The 16252-nt window shown below is 44.2% G+C and overlaps 2 protein-coding genes across 2 annotated transcripts; both read right to left on the reverse strand.

The window, feature by feature from the left end:
• Positions 1–579: 579 nt before the first annotated feature.
• On the reverse strand, positions 580–6050 carry noxo1a (NADPH oxidase organizer 1a). The gene is made up of 9 exons (XM_064314119.1): positions 5931–6050; positions 5451–5586; positions 5090–5170; positions 4621–4693; positions 4343–4520; positions 3834–4027; positions 3288–3404; positions 3002–3119; positions 580–2797 (listed from the first exon to the last, which is right to left on the reverse strand). The coding sequence occupies exons 2-9, from the start codon at positions 5514–5516 to the stop codon at positions 2074–2076; spliced, it is 1551 nt and encodes a 516-aa protein (XP_064170189.1). The 5' UTR covers positions 5517–5586; positions 5931–6050; the 3' UTR covers positions 580–2073.
• Positions 6051–10502: 4452 nt separating this feature from the next.
• Positions 10503–15288, reverse strand: LOC135242854 (glucose-induced degradation protein 4 homolog). Its single transcript, XM_064314120.1, has 6 exons — positions 14922–15288; positions 14300–14359; positions 13380–13487; positions 12824–12925; positions 12345–12475; positions 10503–12168 (listed from the first exon to the last, which is right to left on the reverse strand). The coding sequence occupies exons 1-6, from the start codon at positions 15105–15107 to the stop codon at positions 12105–12107; spliced, it is 651 nt and encodes a 216-aa protein (XP_064170190.1). The 5' UTR covers positions 15108–15288; the 3' UTR covers positions 10503–12104.
• Positions 15289–16252: the final 964 nt, after the last annotated feature.

Below are 16252 nucleotides of genomic sequence, written 5' to 3' on the forward strand. Positions count from 1 at the left end.
ATGTTCTCTTCTGAGATGCCGCAGGCAGCCTGGTGTGCAGGCCTGCCCTGGAAGGGTGTGGAGAGCCCAATGCGTACAGCCCAAAATGGAAAACCACCTAGCCAATCCCACGCAGCATTTTCCCCTGCGGTCGCACCAGGTTCAACCGCCACCTTACACAGTCATTGTTTAGATGAACGGTGGAGAACAATGGCAGTCCGTCTGCATTGCTCGCGTGTTTCATTATGCGCTAGATCACATAACGCGTGCAGATGTCCGCATTGAGTGGCAAGGACCTGGACTCGCAACTGCAGGGCTGTGGGTTCAGTTCTGAGGAAGAGCACTGCCTGTGCCAGGCACTTAACCGGAGCTGCTTCTGTGAGATATCCAGCTCTATAAATGGATTGCATGTAAAAATGTGATAATGTTGTGTGATAATGTTGAAATTATAAAAAATGTTTGCCTGCAGTAATTGTAACTACATGGACCGGTGGATGGAAGAATGTGAATAAAAACAAGCCTGAACAGCGTCTGAGGTGATGTAAAAGTTTCATAAAGCTTTACCATTACGCTGGTAAAGGATCAGTCATTACAATGCGATTCAGTTCAATTCAATTTTATTTGTGTAATTTGTGTTTTTACAGAGAACTGTCACAAACATGCTTTACAGAGCAGCAAGGCAACAGACAGAGCCACAGAGCAAGCAGAGCAAACACCAGGCCTGAACCCCCAAAGCAAGTGCATGAGGTAAAAAAAAAACTCAGAGTAGGGAGAAAACCCTCAAACGGAGGTGATGTGTGCGCCAATGCACGATCGATTAAAGTCGTCACCGCCTGCACACAAGACTTATCACACAGTACCACTTTTCCTGAGAAAGAGCGTTGGCGTTGGGATTGGCCTTGTTTTGAGTTGTTTTTAGCGTTCCTGACGTAAATTCCCTGAAACTCAGCTGGGGGTCGGAAGGCCACTGTGTCTGCAGTCTTTCCTTCCATCCAGTTACCTGGGTCTAATTTTCCAAAGGTGGTACATCCCAGAGCTGGTTTACTCTTAATATTGAACCAGTTAAACATTTCATTTAGGACAAAGAGCAGCCTTTAGCTGTAGCTCATGACTTTAAAAAGTCAGATCACACACACACCTTTCACTGGATAAATATTCCATTAAATAGCTCTGTGGTCTACATTTTACAAATGTTAACAACCATGAACATGTCCCTCCACACACCAATAAGGCCCATATCTGTACGATGCACATACACATTTTCCACTGTGGAAAAATCTAAATAGTTCTTACATTCACCTCACAGTCAACTCCAGGGTCAACACTGTCAAAATCCTTTTAATATACCAAAAAGTATATGCATAAAGTCTTTGAATGAATATATATGTTTAAATCTGTATAATCAATTATTTCTCCCTGTCACTCCACCTTGGGGTACAAAAATGAGAATTTCTCCCATAAAAAGTCATCATTTTAAAATGTTGAAATAAAAAAAAACCCTAACCAATATGCTAAATACAGGAAAACATTCTGCTACTTTACACGAAGAAGACTGAATTCAACAGATTCCAGCTAACTTTTTACAATTCAGATTTAAACCTGGCAAACCATGGAACTATATGATGAAATAAATGCCTCTAATGTATTCCATCTTTTCTTCGTTTATGTAACACTGCATATTTCAGCAGGAATACAGTAATGAAGTTGAATAACTGAAGATAATTACAAGTGTTGTCTTGTGTAATATATCCAGGCCTATGAATAGTTCTATGAAGAAATCGGTTTAAATGAATGGATATGCTTCTGATGCGATGCATGTTGCATTTAACCACAGTGCTGAAAGGGGCATTGCAGGCACACAGGTGTTGTCACGCCGACCTCACACCGGCCATGGCCCCACAGCATTAATAGCATGTCTGCGTGAATACAAGGCTATCTGCGAACTCCGCCAGACCCTCGCGGCGCGCTTTAGCTAAAATGGTCAGCGCCGCAACCGCAGAAGGCCCAGTCAGCATCGTTTTCACCGCCACTCTGGCACCGCTGGTGAAAGTTTGTTTTTGTGGTGAGTATTTTGGCAAAGGGCGGGGTCGGAGCCTAGCGGGACTGTATGAGGCCGATGCCGGGGACCAGCCGGGTCTTGGTGGGGCTCTGCGCCGCCTTGCGGGTGATGGTGGTGCAGCGGGTGAGAATCTCCTGGGCGTGAGGGCGGGGCGGCACCTTGGGCACGTCCGGGCCTTTGAAGAGGTCCGATTCGGACTTGCTGGGAGTCAGTCGGTCGTCGGGGGTGACGGTGGGCTGCGGGGTGAGGGCTCGCTGCGCGCGCCAGGTCGATTCGGGCGCGCTGGCGCTGAGCATGTCCACGCCCGGCGAGTCCTCGCTGAAGCTGAGCTCGCTGCTCCCTTCGCTGCCACCGTCGCTGCCCTCGTCGCTGCCCCAGTCGCTGCTCTGGCTGACCTGCCGATCCCCCAGCCGCCCCTGCACCTCCTCGCGGGGCTTCTCCACCCTGATGATCGGCCTGGCGGGGTGCGGGCGTCGCTGCGGCTCCGACAGCACCTCCATGGACGGCCACGCGTGCTGCAGGCCGGTCATGGGCTCGCTCATGCGACGGCCGCCGGGATGGAGGTTGCCGGGCGACGGCAGGTTGCCGTGAGATCTGCGGCGCTTGCTGTCGTGGCCCGGGGTGGCCCCGGGTACCTGCAGCTGCGCCAGGTTGAGGGTGGAGCTCCGCATCTCCTTCTGCATGGTGGCGAAGCGCACCTTCGGGTTGGTGTAGGGCCGCAGGTACATGGAGGGCACGTACCCCACCTTTCCCTTATACCTGCATGGATTAAAACACAAACACGAGGCAGAGCAGGGGTTAAAGCAGCTTCACTTCCACCTGAGCATTTTCATTTGTCAGCCTTGTACCATGAGAAGTTCCAACTGGCAACATGGACCCAGTTGAAAGGGGTTTGCGTTTCTCCGGGGGACTTATTTCGGAGATGCGCCCATGGCTAAGGGAAGTGAAGGGAAGAGAGCGTACCGGATGAGCCACCAGCCGTTGTCGGATTTCTGCAGCACCTCCACCACGGCCCCGATGCTCACCGACGCCTCGTCGGACTTGGTGGAAGTGAAGTTCTTCACAGCGCAGTACAGCACGCCTACGGAGAAAAGAGACCAATGGAAACAGTGATCAGTGAGCGCACATCCTAGTCCACGATCTGCTCCACCTCACCAACCCAAGGAGACAACTAAATGCATTATTATTGTTGTTGTTTTCCTACACACGTGTACAGCGAGTGCACGACAGGGGCTTGGGGGTCTCTTACCTTCCTCTGGCGTCTCGCTGTCCTCATCTTCCTCGTTTTCCTCATCGTCACACTTCTCCAGGTAGGGCGCTGGGAACCAGGCCATGCATTTGTTGTCGTTCTCCACCAGCCACCAGCCTACGCAGACAAACGAGCGATACGGACAGAGGGGGCTGTGAGAATCTGCTGATGACCTCATCCTTTCGTTTACTCATTTATTTGCTCCCTTCACTTCCAAGGACTTTGGTCCTGCAGTTATGCCTGAACTTCCACAAGACAAATGCAGCATCCAGGCAAGGCGTTTTCCACAACTCCAGTTTTAAAAATAATACCGTAATGTACAACCGCAGAACGTTTTTAGCCATTGCGTTGGTGTTCCCTCATTGAACAAAAACAGTTTTCTGTTGGACACGACTCTTGCCTACTGACTATTCACGGTAAATTACTGTACCTGTGACTCATTCATCAGTTCAAACAGTCCATACTACAAATGGGCCCACATGAACGCCATCCCAGACCAGAGGATTCATGGGAAGGAAAAGGCAGCACAGACCGACCGCCGCTTACCGGCTTTGTCTTTGATGAGCACGTCCACCGTCTCGTCCACGGCGACCTTAAAGGGCCGGTTCTTCGTGTCCTTGGTCTCATATGGGGCCACGCATCGGTAGACCTCGGTCACAAAGGGCTGACTCACGTTGCCGCTGCTACTGCCCGTCTGGCCTCCACCGTCATGGAGGTCTTCTGACGGCATGACCACGACGCTGAAGAGAACAGACCACACAACACAAACACACTTGTGTGTTAACGAACAGGCACGAGCCACATTAAAGTTTTCATAAAGCACTGGCGTGCATAAAGCCTAATCAGGTGGAAGGGCTAGCTACTAAAACACTATGAAAAAAAACTATGAGTATCGCAAGATAAACTGTTCTATTGGTCGTATCAGTCATCAATAAAACAACCATAGTTGTACACCGATTTTCTTGGTCTGCGTGCGCAAGGTTCCTATTCTATTCCTCAGCGCAGGCGTGTACCTCGTTAGGCAACAGCTGTTTGCGGAGGCAGTTAGCGCTCACCTGTTCTTCGCAAACTCCGGCTGCAAATCCTGGGCTTTCGGTAAGAAGAACTGGGTGAGCTCGGTGCTCTGTGTGATCTGTGGGTCGCACTTCAACAGCTGGTCGAAGTACTTCTCCAAAAACTTCAGGCGAACCATCGACTTGCTGGGCCCTTTTTTGGTCGTCTGTACTGTGCCATCTGTAGGCGAATCGTGAAAAAAGGGGGGAAGGACAGTTCAAGCACTGATTGGCTATTTCACTCACCCCCTACTTCTGCATAAAAAGAGGCAGAAATTTACCTTTGAACTTGGGGATCACTCTCTTTGATTTGCCAAAGGATCCTTCCGCTGGGAATCTTTTTTTCAACTGTTTCTGTGGAAGACATTGAGCATGAATCAGTGTGTGCGCTACCTCAAATGTTTGAGTTTCATAACTTTCATATATAAACTTCAGGTATAATTACAAGGCCATTGACCCATGTAACGTTTGACACACTGGGGGTATAAGACACTAATATATGGAAGCATGTCTATATTGGAACTTCATATGCAATGGATTTGTAATTTTCAGGCTATCTGGTAAATAAATATGCAATTAATTACATTTTAACAATATTACCAATGTTGTGTACACTGTACTTTTTTGTAAGCTATGCATCTTTTATCTGAAAAGGTATAATACACCAAATATTGAATGCATTTACAAAATTATATTAAAAGAGGAAAATGTGTTGTGTCAGTTATTGCTCTCGCTCCGGCGGGGCCTTACGTGCAATTGCTTGAAGTCTTGGAACGATCTGTAAACAATAATGTCACTGTCGTCTGACCACAGCACCGACGTCATATACATCTAAAAATGAATTTAAAAAAACAAACGCATAAAAATCATTGAACATAGCATTTAGATAAATATTCTTGGTTTTTACCCAAAATAAGCCTTGCCAAGCTAAAGTTACCTTTTTGTAAACGTCCTATTTTTAAAGCACAGTTAGTTCAAATAAAGCATTCGTAGGAAGAGCCGTTAAAAGACCCCCCACCCCCACCCCCAACACTGACTGCTCCAACTTTTCAAGGTTATCCAGGAACGTGAAAAGCTATATTTTGACACTGGCGCGAGAGGTCCTCCTTACTTTGCTCTTGATTTTGTGCATCACTCCAATGGGCCTGATATTGATTGGATATTGTTGGTCGCTCATGATGCTCTGTGTTCTGCAATACAACCGCGTTGCTCCTGCCTGCTTGTATAACTACGACTCCCTGTAGCGTCTCCAATATATGCACCAAAGACAGACAACAGCAGGTTATATATCATCCATATATGGGCGGGGCTGAACACACACGAATTACTGTAGAACTAGTTACGTGTTTCTCAAGTTTTTGTCTCCGGCGGCAAGTACAATATTGCGTAATCTCACCTTTGTAAACCATGAATTTCCTTTCCCCAGGTGAACCAATAAGCATGATTCAATTTTGATATTGGGGAATTGCTTTTAAGATGGAATGCTAAGATCTTGCTGCTAATTCCTGCCTATTCTTACACTGCATCGTTAACACGCGGCAGTTGACCTAAACGCAATCAGCTTACAGTTGTGTATCACAGCCAGACATACCTCATTGGGGCTCGTGCCTCAGGAGAAGATATGAAAAGTGTCTGTTGATAGAAAGATTCCATTAATAGCAGTTCGGAGATCGTGATCGGATTGCTAACTTTTTGGGTCCTACCCCTTTTTTTCCACCACATTCCATTACTTACATGGTAAAGCACCTTGTAGCTACAGGGTTGCAACAAAGCCCATAGAGAGAGATACAAGCCTACTAGAATATCTCTGGTTGCAGGGTGTGGACCGGAGCGCACAAACTGCGAAAGAAAAGTTAAAAAAAAAAAAAAAAAAAAAAAAAATAAATAATAATATATATATTATTAATAAAAATATAATATATATATATATATATATAATAATAAAATAATATATATAATAATATAATATATAGTAATAATAATAATAATAATATAGAAAACTCACAAACCATGTCACTGAATGCATGCGTGTCTCTTGATCCGAAAATGTAGATTTAATATTTCACAAGCCAATTTTATATTTGCGAATTTATTATTGCAAAAAAACACCCGCGGAAATTGGTTTTCTTATAGGCCTACAAAGTATCAGGCATTTGCGCAAAAAGAAAAATATGTGTTCATAAATATGTAGGCCTATGCGTTTGCACAAATCATTGCACATTCGTTTAAATTACGATTTACACGACCCAAACTGAGAGATATTCTAGTGGACAGTGAAACATATTTGAGACTCGTCTCGTATTTATGGATCATGATACGCGCATCTTTCAATAATACTGAGATAAATCTCTCTCCATACAGGTGGGGCATTGCCATAGTATCATTGAGTGAGCTATTTAACCTAAATTGCTTAAGAAAATGTCCTACTATTGAAATAGGCTCTACATAAAAAGAACGTGACCTGTTTAAGTCGCTCTTCATCTACTAAATGATTATAATGTAAATGTCAGTCTCCGGTTGGGCACTGTGGTTGAACCTCCTAGAATGAACATGCTTAATGAATAGGCTATATTAACAAATATATTAACATATGAATACCTATCTGCCACAGGGAAACTTAAAATCAGTTTTTAGTGACGGGGGTGGGGGATAAAAATGATAGCGTTTGTGATCTGTGTTTCCTCCTGGTTTACATCGTGGTCTCTGTCCACAGGCCAATTCGCAAAATAAAAAAGGGAAACGCGACTCTGTTACTGACTTTTTTATTGACCAGTGTGACAACTGAAGTAATACATTACAATATTGGAAAAATGTTTTGTGATTTCTACATCAACCTGTTTTATGCTTAGGGTTACGATATCAGTTTATGGAGTTTCATGAGGAAGTTGAGATAAATTTACCCGTTGTTTACGGTCAGCCAGGAAAACGTGACAGTGAGATTAACCTTTTGTCACACTGTCCTTGTCTGAAGGCGCTGTCCCGTTGTATTGGCTGACAGTACTGATGCCGATATGGTAGGTACCCTGAGCCAATGCCAGCCGGTCAAACAAGGTTTGGTTTGATTGATCCCACCTGGGGTCACGGTTAGTTCCGAGCCCTTGGTCTGCCACTTTGCCAGGGTAAACTTAGAATTGTGAAACAGATTACAGTATGAGAATACCAGAACGCTGTGTACTTTTTTTGCTCTCTTATTTTGTTAAAGATAAGATGTGCAATCAAGAGAAGAAAACGCACACCTCGTTAAGAAATGGGTACGCTCATTGCTCAGGATTTCATTTAATCTCCACCATCTCTTTGTGCAAACGCCTGGAAAACATTGTTTCCGTGTACAGATAACACACAAATGAAGCACTTCAGCTTCCCTTCCCTCGTTTTCTCACCCGCACACACAATGCATATTCACATATTTGGACAGATATCGATTGCTTATTGTTATGGACAGGTGTCAGCGATTGAGCCCTTTTCCGTTAGCCCTGATGAACACACTTCCTTGGTAATCAGCCTGGAATCGTCATATCTGCCTACGTGCCTAAGCGTAAATGGAACTTGCATTGCAGCTTGTACTGCCATAACTAGGTCACAAAGGCATCTGCTATATTCAGAACTGTGAAGATGGAGGAAGAAAGGCGGTCCTGCCCAGCAGGATTTCACAGTAAAAGCTTTGTTGTACGGTTTGCATTGTTTCCATTCTTCTGCTTCCTGGAAAACTTTTTTTTTTAAAACACACACGTATACACAGTGCTAAGTATTTGGATGGCAACACTATTTTGTTTTTTTTTATGACTAAGATTGTTAATACTTCCAATTACTTTTGGTCTCCTAAAATGGGGGAACTACGAATAAAAAGGCCTGTAATTCATGCACGTTTCAGCTGCTAAGGCTGTAAATAGATTCAAAGTAAAGCTGACAGTCCGCACTGTCAGATATCAAGTGTAGAGAGTATGGCCTTAGAGAGAGTTACAGTGAATTGGATACAATATTATATTGTTTCTAAGAATGCTGCCTGTTCTCCCCTCCACAAACATCAAAGGAAATGCCCTTGGGGCAATTAAAAGTCACGCTGAAACCTTAATCTAGGCATGCTATCAAAAGTCCCATCTCCTGCAGTTTGTCTCAGAAGAGACACCAGAAGACAAAGCTATTTATGGGGCCAGACGCCCAGTGTGGCTATACAGATCGTGTTCCTTTTAATTTTACGTTTGAATGCAATCTGTGACATTTAATTAAAATCACTGATTGAAAATCTTTATGTCTATATATAATGCTTGTTGAGCCCTGACAGTGGAAATCTGCATTTTTAGAAGCAGTTCCACCTTCAAGCGAAAACCCAACATGGTGCGATTGGGTTTTGTTACATGAAAAATATTTTGCCTGAAAGTGGAGATTACAGCTGGCCAGATTTACGTGTCTATGAATATCACCTCTGTTGTTATAAGCAGAAGTAAACGTCCATGCTTTTTAGAGGCGTACTGAATTCCCATCTAACATATTCATGCGTGGTCTAGTTAGAAAGAGTCTAAACTGATGAATCTTTTGATAAAATCATGGTACTTAGCCCTGCTTTCAACAACATAAGGTCACTTAAAAAATGTCACTGTCAGCTTCGAAATAGGCCAGTGCTTGTCATAAATTAGCATAAATTGGCCTCCACACTTTGTTTTTCCCATCACTCTGAAGTGCATCTTGGTCCTATCTGTCCACAAGATCCTGTTTCAGGACTATGCAGGCTCTTTTAGGTACTTCTTAGAAAACAGTAACCTGTCAAACCTATTTTTGCAGGCAACTAGTGGTTTGCATTGTGCAGTGTCGCCTCGATAATTGTTTGTGTAGTCTTCTGCAGACAGTAGTCACTGACACATCCACGTCTGCCTCCTGAATGGTGTTTCTGATCTGTCGAGCAGATAATTCTTTGGTCAACTGTAGAGGTCTTCTTTGGCCTACCAGGCCCTTTGCGATTACTAAGCTCACCAGTGGTCTTTCTTCTGTGGTCTTTTCTCCAGTGGATGTTTCAAATAGTTGATTTTGGTAAGCCCATGATTTGGCCTTTGCCTCTGACTGTTTCTTCTTATTCCCCAGCCTCATAATAGCTTCTTTGACTTTTACTGGCATAACTCTGGACCTCATGTTGACAAACACTAATAACAAACTCAAAAGGCAATCAAAAGCCTAGAATCAAGACTAGATACTGAGCGCTCTTATGCCTGCATTAAATTAAGGAAGCAATTGAACACACCTGACTAATCGAAACACCTGCGAAGCCATTTGTCCCACAAATGTGTCCTGAAATGGAGGCTGCATGTAAAAACTTTAGTCACTTCTGCAGGGTGAAAAAATGTATAAAAATATCCTTAAATAAAAGATGAGAATGCACACTTTTACCACATGTGAATTGTTTGATTGCTAACCTAAATTTGTACAGAGCCAAAGAAAAAAAATGGCTTTGTCCCAAACATCATGGAGCTCACCGTATATATAGTAAATAGTATATATGCTTCTGCTGAACATTACCTTAAGAACTTAAAGAGTGCTAGTTTCTGAACCAACCACTTTGTGCTCCCTCAAATTACTGCCTGTTTCTGGCCATTGGTACATCCAATAGCACCAAATAACATGGTGGAGTGTAGTGTGTGGGGACACAATTTACATTATAAGAGTATCAGTGTGTTGTTTAGTAGGTGTCCTTGTTAAGGATGTTTTATATTTACCCTTCCCACTGACACAGCTTTTTCAGCAACTCAAGTTAACGGCAGCTGTAGTGGACGTTCTGCGCAGACATGGTTCTTCCGTGCTCCTAAACGGAGCATGGAAGACCCATCATGATCAAAGACTGCCTTGCACACTGCAATGAATGCACTGAACTTAAATCAGATCGAGACAGCCTCAGTACTGGCCGTCCTAGAGTAGATGGCATTAAATAAAAAACTGCATATGAAAACACTAGACAAACAGGACCCACAAAATAAACGATTAAATGTAAATTTCACGCACTAAAAAAAAAAAAAAAAAGCCCTCAGGGAAAGCTCTCCTACAGACATATGCAGTGCATGGTAGTGTCCAGCCTTTTCACCAGAGATCCCACTTTTCTCCATTAGAGGGCAGTGTCGCGCGACTTCGTTGTGCACCTTCTTATGATGCACAAACATACAAGCAAATGAAATTAATATCTTGAGCCAGTAGCATTTTTATTCATCTTTTTTTTTAAGAGAATGGTCGTTTAATCTCATTATCCATAAAATTGTACTTTGTACAACATATTAGTTATTTCTTTTTAAGGCAGAAGGTTCAACTAAAGCTGGAAAGGATGCTTTTCGTTTTGTTCTCTCGTTCATCCCATAAAATAAAACTCTCATCCCCATTTTTGACAATACTTTTTCGGAAAACCGCAAGTTTCCTTCAAATACTGTTTAAGACCAACAAAAAAAAGTTGCTTAAAGCCCGGCGTGTAAATGACAGCCACTGTGTGAGCTGCGGTCATTAGAAGCATGTGGGCCAATGCGGACACTTTCTCCACACCGTCTCGTTCCAGGAGACGGTAAGAACCACTTCACCGTGGAAACCGCAGCACGCCAGGTTCCGTTACAGGTTTTCGCGACAGCGCAGTTTAGCACAGACTCTTCGCATTCCGCGCCAGCGTTCGGTTGTCTTCCTGTGCGTGCAGCGGGCACCACAACCCACCCTCACCCGCGGCAATATCAAGAAAGCACTGTAGAAGGCAGTCATGTTTAAAAAACACACACACACACACACACACACAACTACAGAACTCTCCAAGGTAGCATTCACATCCACAGCCTGGCAAATGATGCATTAATATATGTTTATATGTAAACTCAACTTTCTCGTATCTTTATAATTATCCATATCTGCATATATCACACACACACACGCACACACACACACTCATTTGATAAAATACTCTGTTGGTTGCTGCTCGTGTTATGGTGAAAGTTCGAAACTGCGTTCCTGATGACACCGTGGCCTGGTTTCTCGCTGGGCAATCCTTTTCCGGTTGCATAGAGGTGAGCTGAGCAGGAAATGAGTTTTTAAAAAGGTTTCACTCTTTCACAGACGAAATCCACTGTATCCACGGATCCAAAAAATACTCTGACTTCAGACCTGCCCACCCATCCAGCTCCCACATGGGTAGTTTGGGGGGGGGGGAGCGGAGGGGGGTGAATTGCCCGTACACATTTATTCACAAAAGTTGCTGCAGCTCCGATACAATGAACTCACCCTGCTGGTCCATTAACGTCACAGCGGCCAGGGCTAATCCTCCTGTCTTGTCGATAAAAAGCTTTTAATAAAAAACAGACTCTCCCCCCCCCCCCCCCCCCACCCTGACTGTCTCCTCCTGCAGGAACACCCAGGACTGGGCTTCCATCTTTCATTCTGGGGGTGGGGGGGTGTATAAAGTGACTGAGGAAAGGGGGGAGGGGGGCCACTGCAGTGTAAAATAAAAGGCAGAGGCGGCTCAGGGCAAGGACAGAAGCTGCTGAAACCCAGACACCAAAACCAGAGGGAGGAGGAGGAGGAGGACAAGCGCCAGTTCTCCCCTCCCCTTTTAATGCCACCCACGCCACAGCGCCACCTGCTGGCGGCAGCCCTCACAGAGCGCTCCGCTCCTGTTCAACCGGTCCGTCTGCCCGTCTGGGGGCGGGTACATGCAGGGCGTGGTTGACAATCTTCATGAATTTTTTCTTTAAACATTGTCTTCAGAAAGGTGCCAAATGTCCCCTTCTCTCCCAGCGCTGTGGGAGGGCAGGGGTCACCGAAACTCGTAGATGGGGACGCTGTGTTCTGGGACATGGGTGAGGTTCAGGGACTGGTACCTGTGGGGATACAGAGAGAGTCACTGACAACCACCATAGACTATACTGTTCATAATTATTATTGACAGCAGCTGTATTTACCACACTGAACTTCTATGTAAGCATATGGTAGAAGTCCTGAATATTCAGAATTTATGAGCAGAAGTAGCCTTCTATAGCTAGGTTGCTATAGTTACCATTCTGAACTTCTATGGTAATAGTAGCCCTCTATGGTAGCTGTGGATCTCTGGAAGCAGATGTAGTAGAAGCCGGCAAATGAAGCCCCGCTGATGTCTTTGATGGTGTGATCGGGGACTAAAAACTGCTCCTGTGTGGCCAGAGGAGAGAGGGAGGGAGAGAAAGGGAGAGAGAGGCAGAGAAAGATACAGTGTTAGCTTGATAGCTAGTAATAAGGACAGTAGTTTTCTATTATTAATGTAGTATCAGATACAACTAATACGGTAACAGTAAAACAGCCACTGAGTAATTGTTCTTGACCAGAACAGAATGATACAAGGTTTTGAGCACCATCTTGTGGCAAGAGGTGTGAAACGCAGATGAAGACTAAATGATAAACTAATGTTTAAAAAATCATTGCATTGCAAATTGACATCTCCTTGCCTGCCCTTTTCAGTGTGCAGACATTCATTGAGTACAGCACCAGTGAAAAACTGACCTTCCACCTCATGAAGACGTAGTCACTGTTTTTCAGCTCCTCGTAATCAAAGTCGTCAGAGTTGAAAGTTTTTGCATACTGATAAAAAGCCTGAAACTTGCCCTGCAAAGAGGAAACAGTTAAACAGGAAATAATTGACAGAGTAACCACCAGAGGAGATAGGAAACCAATCAGATGAAGTCACTGTCTGGAGAAATCAATTCATCATCACAACAGAAGAACTTTAAATAATAAATAAATATGCAATCGTTGAGGGAAAGAACATGCTTAAAACTGCATTTTGGGTTGACTCTGTAAGCCAAACCCAAACACAGGGAAGGTGACTGGTTGGCCATCCCAGATGCTTCAGCCTTTGAATGGCCAACGACCAGACCAGTAATCAGTATCTCAAACTACTCACTTCCCCCTTTATTTTTCAGAAAATGTGCAAGTCACTTCTGAGCTCCTAACAGGCATAAATATTAAGGCTCCAACTAAAAGGTAAACTGTGTGCATTTTAAGCGGATCTTTAAGGTGAGATATTCACAGCTTTGCGGTTTGTCTTTGCCACTCCTACCCAGTGTTTACGGTCCACGTCTTCGTCCGCGTCCCATTTCCTGGTCAGGAAAGGCCGCTTCTCGCTGATGATCTCGCCGGCGAAGAACGTGGTCAGAGTTGGGTACTCCTGCAGGGCGACAACGTTCAGAGAAATGACGGATAGGAAGCCGGCCTTTGAAAACAGGGTCTTTTGATTTTCTCTGGGAAATGTCCGCTGACAATACCTGTATGTGAATGGGGCTGAATTAAAATAGATAAATGTCAGGCAGAGCTGGCCATTTCAGGCCCTGAGTTGCACACTCACCCTTAAAGCTTCTTTTCTCAAATATGTCTTTATTTATTGAGCCATTTGTGGCGGAGACCCAGGGGTGTACAAAAAGGGCCACACAACACGGGCCGATCTGTTTCAGGATTTTGCTCCAACTTCTGCTCATAATTATTTAATGAGCTCAATCACATATTTACCCGACATTTGTATAAGCACCTGGCCACGGCCGCAGACTGCAAGTGCACCCTAAAGATTTCACTGTGCTCAAGTAAAGGAGTGAACCAGCAGTTTATAGAGCTGTCAGAAAACTAAAACCAAGGGTACTGGTTGGGCCAAAAACCAGCGCACAGACGACCCTCCAGGTTCCAGAACAATGCCCCTGCTGCATACCGTCATTTTCCAACAGATCAGATTGATTAAGGGAATAATTTTTCCCAAATGGGTTCAAGTGCAGTTTTATTTATTTCCAACATTTTCCTTTGCTTGACAGAATGTTCATTGAGAAGTTATGTTTGGTAATGGTGCTATATAAAATTTGAGACCAACTGGCCGATTGATTGACCGGCCATTTGAACACGAAAGTGGTTAGGCAGTACCCCGGTGATTGGCCTAGATGCAGACAGGCATGGAGGGCATTTACTATTACCATAAAAATAACTGGTTTGTCTCACCTCCGTTAGCCCTTTAATCTTCAGGTAACCGCAGAGATACGAATCCTCCATTGTCACGTGCTGCAAGAGAAGAAAAAGAAATTGCTAGTCAACAAGGAAATCAAAATGACAGTTTCAAGTAAACTTCACCAACTGCGACACATGGGAATTGTAGTCATTAACTTATTTACGAAGCTGCAAATCTAGCTTTAGCTGGCTAGCTAACCAACTAGCTACCTATATATTAACCTGCTGCCAGCTGCGTCATGTTTTGCTGGAATCAGTCGTTGTAAGCCATCGTAAAAGTATAAATACACCGAAAGCCTGGCAAATGCGCCTGTGCTAGCCAGTTAAAATGAGCTAGCTCGATGTCGACACAGATTCCGCTTATAATCAAATACATATCCACATTCGTAAGAATGACATGGACCCCCAAACGACTGCTTTATTATACGTTTGTTTCGGGCATGTAAACTCTGTACAGAGATCAATTTGAGGAAATCTAACCACACTGAATGTTTGTGCTAAACGGAGACCTGTCAACAAACATCAAGTCTGCGTCTTAGGTTGTGTTAACCTGACAGTGAGTTAGTTGACAAACTGAGTTTTACATTGCGTTTTTTCTAAGCGCGTTCAGACTAACCTGCAGAACCACTTCAACGTCGTAAGAGTTCCCTTTGCTCTTCTGGTGCCCTCGAAACTGAGAACCACTGTACAAGAGTGAGGTCGCAACGCCCGGCTGCTCGGTGTTTATCGGCGGAGGCGGGACAAGAGAGGCCGAGGACATGTAGGCCGTGGAGTTACAGCAGCGCTCAGTACGCACCGGCATGTTTACCGCTCCGCACGGCGGTTGCCCGACCGCAAACGAAACGCACCCCAAAGAGAATAAAAAAAAGGGGAGGGGAAACGGGGAGCGCTCCCGAGGTGGCTTGGTAGCTCACTAATCCTCCCCGGGCTGCCCACGACTGTGTTCAGGCCCCTGAAACTAATATTAAGGGACATCGACGATGTCACCCAGCACCATTGTCTTCTCTGATTGGACGATTATTTTTCACATGAATTAAACTGACAGTTTATTGGTCTATCTCCCGAAAGGTTTACTGGGACTTGTATGTCGTAAATGGCTTATGTGACTGTTGTATGGACCCCCCACAGAACAGTTCTGTGACGTTCCCTCATTTATCCAGTATAATCATCTCGCCAGTTGTCAGCTTTAATTTTTAATAAATTGTAGTTCTTTATTGGCATAACCAATTTTGTAAAGGTTCTGCAGTTAATTATATATCAATAACACACTCGAACAGTTCAAGGGAAATCACAATTATGAAAAAAAAAAACACTTGACTGACTGAACTGACAAAATGTGGTAAAAATTTGCACGGAAGTATAAAGTAAATATTTCCTTTTTCCTTTTAGATTAAGATACTCCTGTGGGGGAGGAGGAGGGGAGCCTAAATCTCCTTTCTTACATGTAATATATCTAATAATAACTTTTCACTAAGATTAACTGATGAGAAAATAGTTGTCAAATGTAAACTGTCCAATAATAATAATCATAATAATAATAATATAGAGCTTTGCATGATCTCAAAGCAATAAAGGTGAACAAACTGAGCTCAGTCACCAATGTGTAGCACCAACCTGGATGATGAATGATCGAGAGTACTCACTGCCCACCAGTTTGCTGTGGTTAAAAAAACCCAGGTTAAAACCTACTATATGGCTGGACCTAACACCCGTGATCCGGCTGACCATTGGTGTAACTTCATAACTCGGCCGACCAATGGTGTAACTTCATCACTCAGTCAGTCAGTCATTCACAGACATTCGCGTTTGTAGGAGAGAAGTAAGAAGAAATCTAGGGATACTGTGGATAGTATGGGCCATACAATTAACAACCAGTGGAGGGCGCTGTGAGACCTGACTGCTTTCTGCTGCCCCGCTAACCATTAAACGTGTGGTGAGTCCGGTCTA

The sequence above is a fragment of the Anguilla rostrata genome, chromosome 17 (assembly GCF_018555375.3).
Source record: "Anguilla rostrata isolate EN2019 chromosome 17, ASM1855537v3, whole genome shotgun sequence".
NCBI lineage: Eukaryota > Metazoa > Chordata > Actinopteri > Anguilliformes > Anguillidae > Anguilla > Anguilla rostrata.

Bases quoted from the DNA above. Each gene is read 5' to 3' on its own strand.
- noxo1a (XM_064314119.1), bottom strand. From the start codon at position 5,516: ATGAGCGACCAACAATATCCAATCAATATCAGGCCCATTGGAGTGATG. The intron at 4,028-4,342 runs GTGAGCGCTAAC...TGTTCTCTTCAG, and splicing joins CCGGAGTTTGCGAAGAACAG to CGTCGTGGTCATGCCGTCAG. The intron at 2,798-3,001 runs GTACGCTCTCTT...TAATCCATGCAG, and splicing joins AACGGCTGGTGGCTCATCCG to GTATAAGGGAAAGGTGGGGT.
- LOC135242854 (XM_064314120.1), bottom strand. From the start codon at position 15,107: ATGCCGGTGCGTACTGAGCGCTGCTGTAACTCCACGGCCTACATGTCC. The intron at 14,360-14,921 runs GTTAGTCTGAAC...CTTCTCTTGCAG, and splicing joins ACGTTGAAGTGGTTCTGCAG to CACGTGACAATGGAGGATTC. The intron at 12,926-13,379 runs GTAGGAGTGGCA...TCCTCTTTGCAG, and splicing joins ACGTGGACCGTAAACACTGG to GGCAAGTTTCAGGCTTTTTA.